The 12,868-nt window shown below is 42.2% G+C and overlaps 1 protein-coding gene across 1 annotated transcript; it reads right to left on the reverse strand.

Moving 5' to 3' along the window:
* Positions 1-289: 289 nt before the first annotated feature.
* On the reverse strand, positions 290-10,979 carry asb1 (ankyrin repeat and SOCS box containing 1). Its single transcript, XM_022216802.2, has 5 exons — positions 10,648-10,979; positions 7,728-7,866; positions 5,318-5,620; positions 4,056-4,438; positions 290-1,623 (listed from the first exon to the last, which is right to left on the reverse strand). The coding sequence occupies exons 1-5, from the start codon at positions 10,742-10,744 to the stop codon at positions 1,493-1,495; spliced, it is 1,053 nt and encodes a 350-aa protein (XP_022072494.1). The 5' UTR covers positions 10,745-10,979; the 3' UTR covers positions 290-1,492.
* Between the last annotated feature and the right edge of the window lie 1,889 nt (positions 10,980-12,868).

The raw sequence follows: 12,868 nt of genomic DNA on the forward strand, positions 1-12,868 counted from the left end.
TGAATTCAGTTGGGTAAAAGCCAGAAACAAAACATTTTTACCTTTTTTGTTGCCCATGTTAATATTACACCGTTTTCCCATATTTGGAGATGCTTCTTTTTACTTTCAGCAGAAAAGCTGTTGCACAGACTATCTGTAAGATACAGGCTGAAAGGCAAGATGGTCAGTATGCGTGGATGTTTAGAACTGGACCTGAGGGCAGAAGTGACCTCAAGATGTTCCTGAGAGATCACATTCGACGGATGCGTCTCCAGCGCAGAGGCATTAAAATAACTACAGGAAGAAAATGTACAGTTAGGTTACATTTACTGAATGCAAATAAAGCTATAGGTATGGAAAGCAAAACACACTGGCATTTCAACACGGTCATTATTTACATGATGACGTTTCAGGACAAAAAAGCTGTGCAACACACATGCACAGAAGGTGCAATAGACTCACAAAGAAGGCAGCTTTCTGGCTAATAAATACAAACTTATTGTTTATCATAAATAGATTTCATTCACTATTTCACAGATTGTCAGTGTCACAGAAAAGGAGTGTCATTAATCTTGCTTAAACAGGTATCTAAAAAGTTTCCACTAGATGTTCTATGCTTACATGTACATTAGTAATGAGACCCAAAATGTAAAACGTTCGGCTACCAGTCAGGATCCAGGGCCTTGAAATTGCTCATCTATTTATAAAACGTTGTTTTCCATTAAAAACATCTGGAATTCAATACTTCTGTAGTCTGGTTTATCTTCAGTCACTCTGGTCTGATCAGTGTTTAAAGCCATTTTTCCAAAACTCAGAGCTAAGACATATGGCTTAAAAAGAATTCATCACCACCCAGCATTCAGCCGAGACACAGAACAGTGGTAGTAGTTTGCCGGCCCACATTCCATCCCTCATACTTCTAGCCCAATAAAAGTGCCAAATGGATGAAAAGAAGCAGAATTAGACCTGAAACCTTTTAGCTTTGCACCGGACATCACTGATAATCTACAGTGTCAATTTAAGAATGCTGGGTTGCAATCCAGGTTTACATGCGAGCAATTCAAGGAGCTGGATCTGAACAATGTCCCTCCGCCTATCAACGAGCTGCTGATTACATGGCAAGTTTAACTCGTTGTCTCAAACCGAATGCCATTCTCACTGTTAAGCGAAGAAGTGCTACCTGAAGTAGAACCACAACACATCCCAGTGATTTGGAGGGTCACAAGGCAAACATTACACACAAGTCAAGACATGACTATGGCTTCTCTGATAAGTTAAGAAGCAATGTTAAATCATTATTACAGTGGCAGGTAGATAGGACTATAACATAACAGCTGAGTTCCAAACATTTGGAAAACAATATTGTTACCTGTATATTGATAGAAAATAATAAGCAGTTAGCTAATTGGGTTCACAAAATGCTCTATCTTGTGGCTTTTCTTTGGGACTGACTTAGGGCGTTTCAAGGACTGGATTGGATGAGCACTATACAAGACAGGGAGGAGGATGGTGGTCAGTTTTGGTGAAGCAGGAAGTTCTTGATAGGTTCTGGTAGCGGTAGTGAAGGTATGTGGTTCAGACGGTGCTTGCCCATCGCTTTGCGGATCCTGATGCGACACAAGTGAGTCAGCCGACGAGGGCGTCCTGAGGAGAGAAAAAGCAAAGGCGGCCGCAAATGAATCAAAGTACAGAATCCAGTAGGCCATGATGATAAGCTACAGACAAGCCATAAGTTTTCTCATTTTCACTAAAATAACTCTAACGTTTTTCACATTTTCTTTTGTAATTTATGTTCCTCAGCTCCGACTGTGCCAGCTGTCAGAGACGATGACTGTGTAATTCTTGCACGCACTGAGAGGTGCCATGTAACGGCCGTTATGTTTTAACTTGATGAAACAGATTTACTGTGAAAATTTATGAGCTGCAATGCTCAAACCAAAAGGCAGTAAACTATAAAAGTCAACAACCACTGCCAGTGTGCCAGGAGGAAAAATACAGGTGTTGCTAAAACATTAATGTTGGCTTCATTCTGCTGGAGCGTCTCAGCCATGAGTCATGACAGTGAGACGGCCGGCACAGTACCAGTGCTGTGTCAGAAACCACGGCCTAGTTCACTCTTTCATTACACCAGCTATAACCAGCAGTTTACTCTGTAGAGGGCATTAAATTTAAGCTTCAGGCACTTACACATCATTGTTGACAGTTCTATGACGGTACTTTTTAGATTTATAAAATGGTTTGTCTTGCAGAAAGCATACAATGTATACCGATATTAACAATAAAGATCCATCCATTATCTATACACCGCTCAATCCTTATTAGGGCAGCAGGGGAGCTGGAGCGATCCCAGCTGACTTATGGTGAAGGCTGGGAACACTCTGCACAGGTCACCAGTCTATCACTGGTGTATCACTTACATTCATACCTCGTGTTTGAATTGAAACAGGGAAATAAAGCTTTCAGTTACTCTGCCCCCTCTGCTTGAAATGCCCTCCGATCTGAACTGAAATGGTCAGAATTTCTTTCATTAGAAGCCTTCTGCTCTATCTTAAGAAATCGACAACGGAAATCCCTCGAACAGCGCCTGTGTTCTTAAATTGTTACTGCAAAAATAATTCCTGTACTTTATGTATCTAATTGCTTGTATTTCATATTTTAATGTTTGTTGTTATTGTTATCTGTCTGTTTTTGTTTACTATGACATTTACTACTGCCATTCTTGGCCAGGGCACCTTTGTGAAAGTGGTCTCAATGTCAAATGGGTCTTTTATCTGTTTAAAAAAAAAAAAAAAAGCTTAAACACATTTTTTTTTTTTTTTAATTGGACCATTCAGAATAACCTCATCATATTTTTGGACTGTGGGAGGAAGCTGGAGTACCTGGAGAAAACCCACACAAGCACAAGGAGAACATGCTAACTCCACACAGAAAGATCCCAGACCCAGGTCAGGACACAAACCGAGGATCTTCTAGCTGCAAGGCGACGGAGCTAACCACCAAATGCAGCCCCACTAATACTAAACATTGTATATTTACTGAGTGACCAGTGGGGTATGTGTGGGTGTCATACTGCATAGTGTACAGTATACATCAATAACATTTACTTATTTTCTCCTTTGCAATATTTCTAGACTCTCTCTAAACACAGCTCTGTCAAGTTCCCATACCTGCCCTGGTCGCATCTCACACCCTGCTTCTCACACTCTGTTTTTTCATGAAGCATTTTCATCGGCTTCAAATCATTCTAAACTCCGCTGTTAGGATCATCACTGGCACAAAGTCCACTGACCAGATCACCCCCTTCTCATTCAGCTCCACTGTTCATCAACACATGTTCTGAGGGTCTATGGCCCTCCTTAACTTGGCTCGTACCTTTTCACCCTCTCCATTATTTGAAATCTTCCTCTGCTGCTCTTCTGTCTGTGTTTTTTAGACTCAACACCGTGGCTGCCAGAGCCTTCAGCAGCGCCGCACCATGACTTTGGAACTCACTACCACCACACATCTGTCAGCTGGACTCTATTGTACTGTTCACATCACAACTCAAAACCTGTTTGTTTAGAACAGCAGAGCCATTATAAGTAAACTGTAGTCTGCTCGTGTCAGATGCATTCTGATCGCATTCTTCCTATTATTATGATTTATAGATGGTCAGTCTCCAAGGGTGAGAGACTGGGACGAAACTAAGGCTAAAATACCAACAGGTGGCCTGGGAAAAATAAGGCAACAACAAATAGAATTCCCATGTGAAAAACTGTTATTTTAGCTCTGCTTTTGAAGTTTAGAGCCAAAGAGAGAAAATACTGTATTACAATTCTTTACTGTGTGTGACAGAATCTTGAGTTTGACACCACTCAAAAGTTCATTTAACAATCAAAACTAATTTCCTAAAAAAAACTAAATCTATTTTTGTTATCAGTTATCAGCCAGAAATACTCCTGCTTGTGTTTCAACCTCCTACTTACCTCTAGCTCTGCCTAAAGCTATTCCCTAAACAAGTCCATCTTAGGAATATAGTTCTCCTCACTGATATTTTCATATCCCCAGATTTTTTCCCCACACATTATTTTACTCACTCCTCTCTTCCAGGAAGACCCTGAGCGCCTCTGGATCCACCTTCCTCCGGTTCGGAGTCTCCAGCTCAGACTCGTCCCAGGGCACGAGGGCCGGGTTGGCTCCGTGGTCCAGCAGCAGGTGGATGAAGGCCACCTCACATCCATGTCGCAGCACTGCATCCAGCAGGCAGGAGGCCAGACCGCGGGTCAGAGCCTCATGGCAGACAGGCCCAGTGTAGTTGAAATCGGGCTGAGCGCCAGCCTGGAGCAGCAGCTGGAAACAGTGGAGGTGGTGGTAGGCTGCACTGATGTACAGAGGACACACCACCAGAGTGTTGAGGGTGCGAGCGCTAAGGAGGAGCCGAGGACCCAGCTGGTGGTCCATGTCAACGTCAGCATTGAACCTGGGAAGGAGCAAACCATGGATACTGTTTGTGTCTTTCAATGCCTGAAAAATTGAGTGATTTAAAAAAATATGGGATGGTATTACTTCTTTCCTTTGCTGCAAACACATATCGGTGATCAGACTTCTGCATGCAACAAGGTACATGTCTAAAAATTGTGGGTAAAAATGACAATGTTTGCTTTTTTTAGTCTTTAGCCTTTCTGTTATGGTGTGAAAATGTGCAATGTAGGACGCAGTTGGAAAAGTGTGGGACTCTGTGACTAAGAATGTTTATTTCTGTGCATTTTAGGAATTATACATTACACCTGTGTGTTTTACTCCTGTCCATTTGTCTCTTTTAGTGTTTGTATTCCTTTTCATCATTTATTATTTATATTTTATGTCTATTGTTTACACTATTTGATATGCTGCTGTGACGAGAACAGCTGTCAAACGAAATTTCATTGGATAGGAATATGCAATGACAATAAAGAATCTGTCTGTCTGTCTGTCTGTCTGTCTATGGTGAAAGAAGCCGTTTCATAAAGTCAGGAAGTAACTGCTGCCTGAAGCAGTGGCAAATATTGCACTACACAGTTATCAGTTTATCGGAAATGCAGAGCCCACAGAAAAAGCAGAGCATGAAAAAATAATAAACCACTGTTGTTTAAAAAAAAAAGTAATAAAAAATAAGTGAAGGCTGAATGATGGACTGGCTAGGCATGAGAGTACCTCCGCAGCATTAGTCACCAATCTTCAACAGTGGGTGAGGTGAGAAAACACATCTTACTGGCAGAAATCAGTGTGAAGATACACATTCAACCTGTATATGAGAAGTGTGGTTGTTTCACACGTCTCATATAGGTTTTATTCGGATCCATTCCTTTCAAAGCCTCACCTGATGAGCTCCTGCAGTATGTCCAGCCTCCCCACCCGGGCAGCGTGGTACAGAGGGGTACTGCGGTGGTGGCGGCTCCCGTTGGGATCAGCTCCTGCTTCCAGGAGGATCCGGACACAGTCTAGGTGACCGTTAACCACCGCTACGTACAGAGCTGTCTGGCCTTTCACATCCACTAGGTCCACCTCGGCACCCTGGGCGATCAGATAGGCCACGGATGCAGCGTGTCCTGCTGTGGCTGCGATCCTCAGAGGGGTGCAAGGCAGACAGCCACAGCACCACACTGACTTCTCATTGATACGCCTGGCATCAAAGAAAAGAATGGAGTGGTCCAATATATTGCACAGTAGCACTTGTGAAGCTTTCTAGGAGTTGTTGTGGAATGAAAGCAGGGCAATGAGCACAAAAACACATCAAATAATACCATAACTCCGGTCAAGTCAGTACAAATCAAACATGTGCAACAGCTGTCTGCTAAAACAAGCTGCTTTTACCATTGCTGCCTCCGCTGCGTTAGGATAATGGGTTGGCTGAGCGTGGAGACATGAAGCAAGGTCGATGGCTGCATACAACCACTGTGCTACTGGAGTTAAATTCATACAAAACTACTATGATGTGGTTTTGTATGCATCCTAGGCTCTCGCTGTAGGAAAGGACTAGGTCTATATAATATAGAATCTCAGCATTGACACTGATGTGCACATGGGCAGTACCATCCTCACAGCAGAAGAAGCAATGCACAGCAACAAACATTAACTCCAACACATCCAGCTACAACTGTTTTGCTACTTTGGTCAAAAGGAAAGGTTGAAAGGTTCTCAGTTTTCCATGACTGATCTACAAGCCGGTCTTTGGCTTTTGGACAAGCTGAGTGTGTTTTAACTTCTTTAATAATACAACAGGTTTGTTGAAATGCAGCTCCACATGTACACAGCAAAATGAGAGAAGATCAGGAGAGGCACACCGGAAAGGAAGAAATGGTTGCAAACAGAAATATTTCAGCCACAGAAAGGATGACACTGACCAGAAACAGGTCCTCTATCGGTAGAGTCCACCAGTTGTTGCAGCAACATGACTAATTTGTTTGACTATTTCAATCAGCAGCACAAAGCTTGGTATAACAAGTGCAAAGATCTGAATGACATTCAAAGCAAAACTATTCTGAATCTGATGCTAGTGTTAGACTATATAAGAAAAATTGCGATTGCTGTGTTCAGTTTTTGCATGGAAAATCACCCTACTTGATACTAATCGCCCTGACACTTCCTACATCTTTTCATATTTCAAAATATATTGCACAGAAACTAAATATTCCAATGCTGTTTTTCAAATACTGTGCAGCCCCAGCACTAACATAAGACACTCCAGCAGTGCTCTAGAGCTGTTTTCCTCCCCAGAACCTCATGAGGTACCCATTGATATTAACAGACTGGACAAAAAACTGCCTGATTTCTATTTTAAACTCTAAAACAAAAGCAAAATACTACCTTTTCTCTCCTTAACTGTGTCATCTCTTTACTTGCAGTACTGTACAGTCCCATCATTCATCATGCAGATTGTGTATCTTCATGGTTTGTTTCCTTATCTGTTTGTCTGGGCCTTCTGTATTTTGCTTTATTCCTGGACTGGACTAGCCTAGCCATGCTACACCCATGTTTCTGACGGCACAAGGGTCTAGGGAAGCTCGACAGGGAGGGAGGCGGGCTAAAAGGTTGTCTATCAAATCCCTCTGCAGCAATTGGGTAGGTATACAACCAATCAACGCAATGAATAGGCTGACGTAGTTCCGAGACCACCGGCGGATTGTGGCTAAGTCCCATTAGCTTCCCAACCAGCGGAGCTGCGGAGCCAACTGGTATATTAAGGATTTACCATATCCCGTCGGCATAAGTCCAAATACGTCTTTCTTCTCAATGAAACACTTAAGTGCCGTCCTTTGTTTATCTTTCAAGTTGAATTTTAGCTTCAAATCTTTAAGGGCTGTGGCCAAAGCCGAGTCGAAAGATAACGGTTTATTGTGTGCCGGTTGTTTCTGTCAGAATCGTCACGCCTCTGTCGTCACTTCGTTACGCCCGCCTTCTGACTCTACACTTCACGGTGATTGGTCCGGCCAGTTTTAGGAGAATCCAGCCTCGAGCCTTATGGAGGGTAACTAGACCCACCCTGGCAGAGAATTAAATTTGTTGCCGTGGGTTGTCTAGCGTGGCTAGGCTAGGACTGGACTTCTCTTTTTGATTAAAAAAAAATCGAAAACAAGAAGTCTGGTTGTCTTCTACTGAAGCTCTTGGGTCTACAATGTTTCAGATGAAATTTTACACAGACGTTTTACTTCATCTTCGTCCAAGCACATTCTAACCTTGTTAACTCAAGTGCTATGCAGCCTTCTAATATAATTATGACTCTGCCTCACCGTCTGAAGCTTTCTTCCTGCAGCAGGTTCCTCAGGGTGTCCAGATCTCCGACGTACGCTGCATTGTGGAGCCTCATGTCATCCTGCTCCAGGGGTTTGTCGCAGAACTGTTCCTGCAGCCATTCCTTCAGGTTACGACCTGGTGAGGGCACAGAACAATGAATAACAAAATGTGATGAAGCAAGCATCACCATATCTTTATAGAAGCTGATATATGCTTCATACACAATCACCTTCCTATGTATAGACCCCTTAGTTTAAGATTTTACAGAAAATATTCAATTAGATAGTCCTGCTTTTTAGGGGCTGATACTGATGATCAGTAATCAAGAAAACCGACAACATAAACACCGTGTCCCAAAAGTTCATTCTCCACAGACAAACACATCTCAAAGACTGAATATGCAATATAATCAGTTTATTCAATAACCAGTATTTCCCCCTTCCATTATAATCACAGTTTTCAGTCTTTCAGGCACGGAATGTACGAGGTTCTGAGTGTGGATGGTTCTGTCTTCCCCCACTAGAGTTGAGCTGTTTCATGGTGGTCGGTGGTGGACTGGTAAAGATGCAACTGTTCAGGACTGATCAACGGTTTTCAGTTGGCTTGAGGTCAGGGGAGTTTCATTCCTCCTCACGCAGAAAATCAGGCAGATGCTCAGAACACCATTGCGGAGTCATATAGTCAACATCTTTCCAGTTATGAACCACTGTTCAATATTTTCCATTCAGTCACAGGCCTCGATTTTTTCCTCCTGGTCAAAACTGGAAGCAGCACCTTTTCTAGAATGTTGCTGGTATAATATTGTCTGACAGACCTGAAGTGGACATACTGTAGCCCCTCAAACTATACTATGGGCACTGACTTTCACTTGCTCAGAAGATGGTACGTTTTCACCATCATCTGTAAGATATGGTTGTTCTGGCTGTCGGAAATAAGTAGAGAGGGCATTCATCCAGTTCTCCCAGTCTTTTGAGTCAGACTTATGTAATGCTTTGTGAGAGCCAGCCTCTTCTTCTTTTGTAGTTTGGTGAGCCGTGGGGCACGTTGCCTCTTGTGAGCTTTCAGCCCCAATGTTTCTATTAAATAACGATGCACAGTGCATTTAGAAACATCTTCCCATGACTGGTGACTTTTACTCTTGACCTTTCTCATCAGATTCTTTGCTCTTGCAGTTCAACCAGATGGAGACTCAAGAGCAACTCAAGTCTTTGAAGGATCCTCCTTTGTTGTACCTTTGCCACCACTTCTGTACCCTGCGGATACTTCTGCCAGGAGCTTGAAATACCTGCTGATGAGTTTTTCTTGCATTTTGAAGAGTGATGATGTGTGTACGAATCTCAGACTCTAAAATAGTAGTTTTTCCACCCTTACTCTTGGCCATGGTAACAACGCTTCCAAAATGTGATCGTGAGTGTAATATAATGCATTTTGGTCGAGCAAGAAATTTATATTCTGGGACCTGACAATTTGACCAGACGAATAACCAAACAGTACCTGATTGACCAGGTTTAACCCATTTTGGTTGCAAACAATCAAACATGTTGTCCAGTTTGGAGAACAAATGTTTGGGACACGGTATATTCTGTACATTTCCTGTAATAATGCAAATCTTGGTGTCAAAATTTTGAATAACACAAACTCCAACAGGAAAGTGTTGATAGACTGGTCCTGTTGATGTGGATCCAGTCACATGGAGCTGTGAGCGAGTCACTGTTTGAGACGGCAGAGTGATGACTACAGATAGAGAAGCAGCTGCATCAGAGAGAAGAAGCATAATTTGCAAATAATGTAGCACAGTGGCTTGCAGCTAGAAGATCCCTGGTTCGCATCCCAGCTTTGCTGGGGTCTTTCTGCAAGGAGTTTCTCCCTGTCCATGTGTGGATTTTCTCAAAATCCACACTCCAGCTTCCTTCCACAGTCCAAAAACATGCTGAGGTTAACTGGTAACTCTAATGTGACTCTGCTTGTTTGTCTCTATGTGTAGCCCTGTGATAGACCAGTGACCTGCTCAGAGTGTAAACGCCTTCGCCTTAAGTCAGCTGGGATAGACTCCCTGCGACCCTAATGAGGATTGGGTGGTGTATAGATAATGGATGGATGGATGGATTAAATGTGGGACTGTTAAATAAAACTAACAGTAGGCGGCTGAGAATTGGAAAAATGCTTAACATCGGGTACAATAATCAGCCAGGTGGATAATCAGTAAACCCGTAGCAGAAACAGTGATCCTGTAGTGACTTTCTGTCAAACTCCTCTCTTCTACTGTCTCCTGCTGAGACCCACAGACAGACAAGAGTTGTAGCTTCGTAAATATATTAAAGATCAGTAGAGTCAAATTGCACTATGATTTGCAGATGTTCCTATTATTGTGTCCACCCTTTCTAGAGCTCTTTCTATGCCTGATCTCATGGTCACATCAACCCATTGTGTTTATATTAGATTATATTTATGTAAAACACTATTGTTCACTGCAGCATACTTGTAGATTAAAATACTACCTACTTGTTATACGCCACTGTGTAGCAAGTAGGTAGTATTGCTATATGTTATGCTCTATTGCTTTTACTTTTTATATATTTCTATTTCAATTTTTGTATTTTTTAAATTTTTTCTTTTTTTCTTTTTTTTTTTTTTTTTTTACAAATTTATTACTGTCTTGCTGTTTTTAATGTTTATGTAAAGCACTTTGAATTACCTGGTGTTGAATTGTGCTATACAAATAAACTTGCCTTTCCTTTCCTTATATTATGAGAACAAATAATAGCAATGAGACATCGGCAACACTGTAGGCATATTCCAACAGTTGGGATAGGAATACTTTCTGAATCCAGAGGCCACACCTCATTACAGCAGCACATCTGTCCTGTTGTCTGCTGGCTGTTTGGAGGATACATGATGAATCATGGTGGCTCCTACCTGCAGCAGTCGCACTGGGCAGATCAGACACGGTGATGAGCGGAGGGAAATTGATACTGGGCGGGTCGTCACCATCAGCCTCTGGTCCGTCCGCCATGCTGCTCTAATGTCACCCACCGACCTGCGACTGGGCTGCGGCAGTACGTCGACACGAACACCCCGAACAGGAGACAACCGACGATCTGGATCAGGCGAGAGCCATGAAAATAAACAAACGTGACTGTGAGGATGAAGGCGTCTGCTCACTTCACTGCGATACTTCCTGCCTGCGCTCAGCTCATTTAAAGGGGAAACGCTGTTTAAAGAGCCGCTGCAGTTCACTGGGACTGACTGGGTCTGTGGCTGCACGACGGTTTATATAAGACAGAACAACACTAATGGACATGATAAACAAAGATCTAAGGATTCAAACAATAATTCGACACGTGTCCTTATAAAAAAGAAACATATAAAATAGTCTAATGCAATAATAAAACTAGTAAAGATTTTAAATTCCAAGTGTTCATGAAATATTATCAGGCAGAGAAAAATAAATGTTTCTAATCATTCGTTCAGGTTGACAAAATGAAATTTTTAAATCCTTCTCCACACTGCCTGGCAGGGCCGGAGCCAAGATGTGGTTCTGGGTGGCTACCTCAGACTAAAGTTAGGCCACCCTACTCTTATGATCTGATTTGCAATTCCTCATTAGGGTCATGAGGGACTGGAGTCTATCCCAGCTGACTTAAAAGACAGGGGACACCCTGAACAGGTCACCAGTCTATCACAGGGCAACACAGAGGGATAAACAAGCAAACTCACATTCACACCTACGGACAATTTAGAGCTACTAATTCACCTCAGCTTGTTTTTGGACTGTGGGAGGAAACCAGAATACCTGGAGAAAACCCACGCATGCACAATGAGAAAATGCAAACTTCATGCAGAAAGATCCCGGAAAGGCAGGACACAAACCAGGGATCTTCTAGCTGCAAGGTGAAAGTTCACCACCAAGTTACTATGCAGCTCTGATTTGGAGTTTTATTTATTTTATTGTATTTTACCCTGTGCTATATGTGCATATGATCATGTGCAATTCTGTTCTGTGCAGTACGTTGTTCTTAACCTTTGCAGCACCTTTTGGTGACTGATTTATGGTATTTGGCTGTTTTGTGCTAGTTATGTATTTGTTGTGTATGTGCAGCCAGCACTTTTAGCCCAAAACAAATTTCCATCGGGTCAATAAAGTTCATCTCTCATCTCATGTCACCCCACAGAACCAATAGTGATGCTCATAAAGCCTTGATTATACTTTAGTGCAGCTGCACACACACAGACATGTAGTTGTTGTTATACTACTTTTCTCATGTGTTTGAAAACTCTGTTGCATAACTGCACTGTAGGTCAGATCTAAGTTTTCCGTGCATGCACACTATTATCCTTACAGTTTAGTGATGCGGACACAAATTCTGGGCTGCATGCAGACGTCCACAGAGGAGTCTGCATGAACTCTAGCTAACATGGAGAGATGTAAAATGTACATCAGTCAGAGCTTTGTGTACTCACAGAAAGTATAGCATCAGCCCTAGAGGGACAGCATAGACCTGCAGTTATACCGTAATGTAATCACGAAAATAATATCAACAACTGAGGAAGAATAATTTGGAACATGTGTTCCAGATTTTTAAAAATTAACTGAAGGTTATATTAAAATCTTATTATGTATGAGTCTTCATGGTGCACTTCTACATGACAGTCACGCATAAACGAATCATAAAATGATCAGAGGGAATTGACTGTTTGGCCGATGGGGATTTGAAATGTAAAAAATAAAAAAGAGGTATCAGTTCCTGTGCTACCCTAGTGTGAGTAATGATCTCAGCCCAACTTTCTATTTGCCCATTGCTGGCCTAAAAGCCGTCAAATTTAATTATGCTGAGTCTGAAAGTATGATGTGTCAGAGTATTCGGAGAAAGTTAGACACAAAGTATTCCATAAATCTGAGGCTTAATAGGATGCATGTTCAGGGTGCTGCTCTTCTTAAATCCAAGAAGAGCATTTAAAAGGCTGAAGACGAGTTCAAAAGGCTGATCCAAAGACATGCTCAGGTCTGCACTTTGCACTGTATTATATGTCCAAGTTTATGAGTGTCCGTGAGGAAGACGTTCTGTTTGGCTGATAGTAGAGTAGGTATTCTGGGTAAGTGCAAAATGAGTACCTAAAATGTACCGCCAACTCTCTT

Source organism: Acanthochromis polyacanthus, chromosome 14 (genome assembly GCF_021347895.1).
Source record: "Acanthochromis polyacanthus isolate Apoly-LR-REF ecotype Palm Island chromosome 14, KAUST_Apoly_ChrSc, whole genome shotgun sequence".
NCBI lineage: Eukaryota > Metazoa > Chordata > Actinopteri > Pomacentridae > Acanthochromis > Acanthochromis polyacanthus.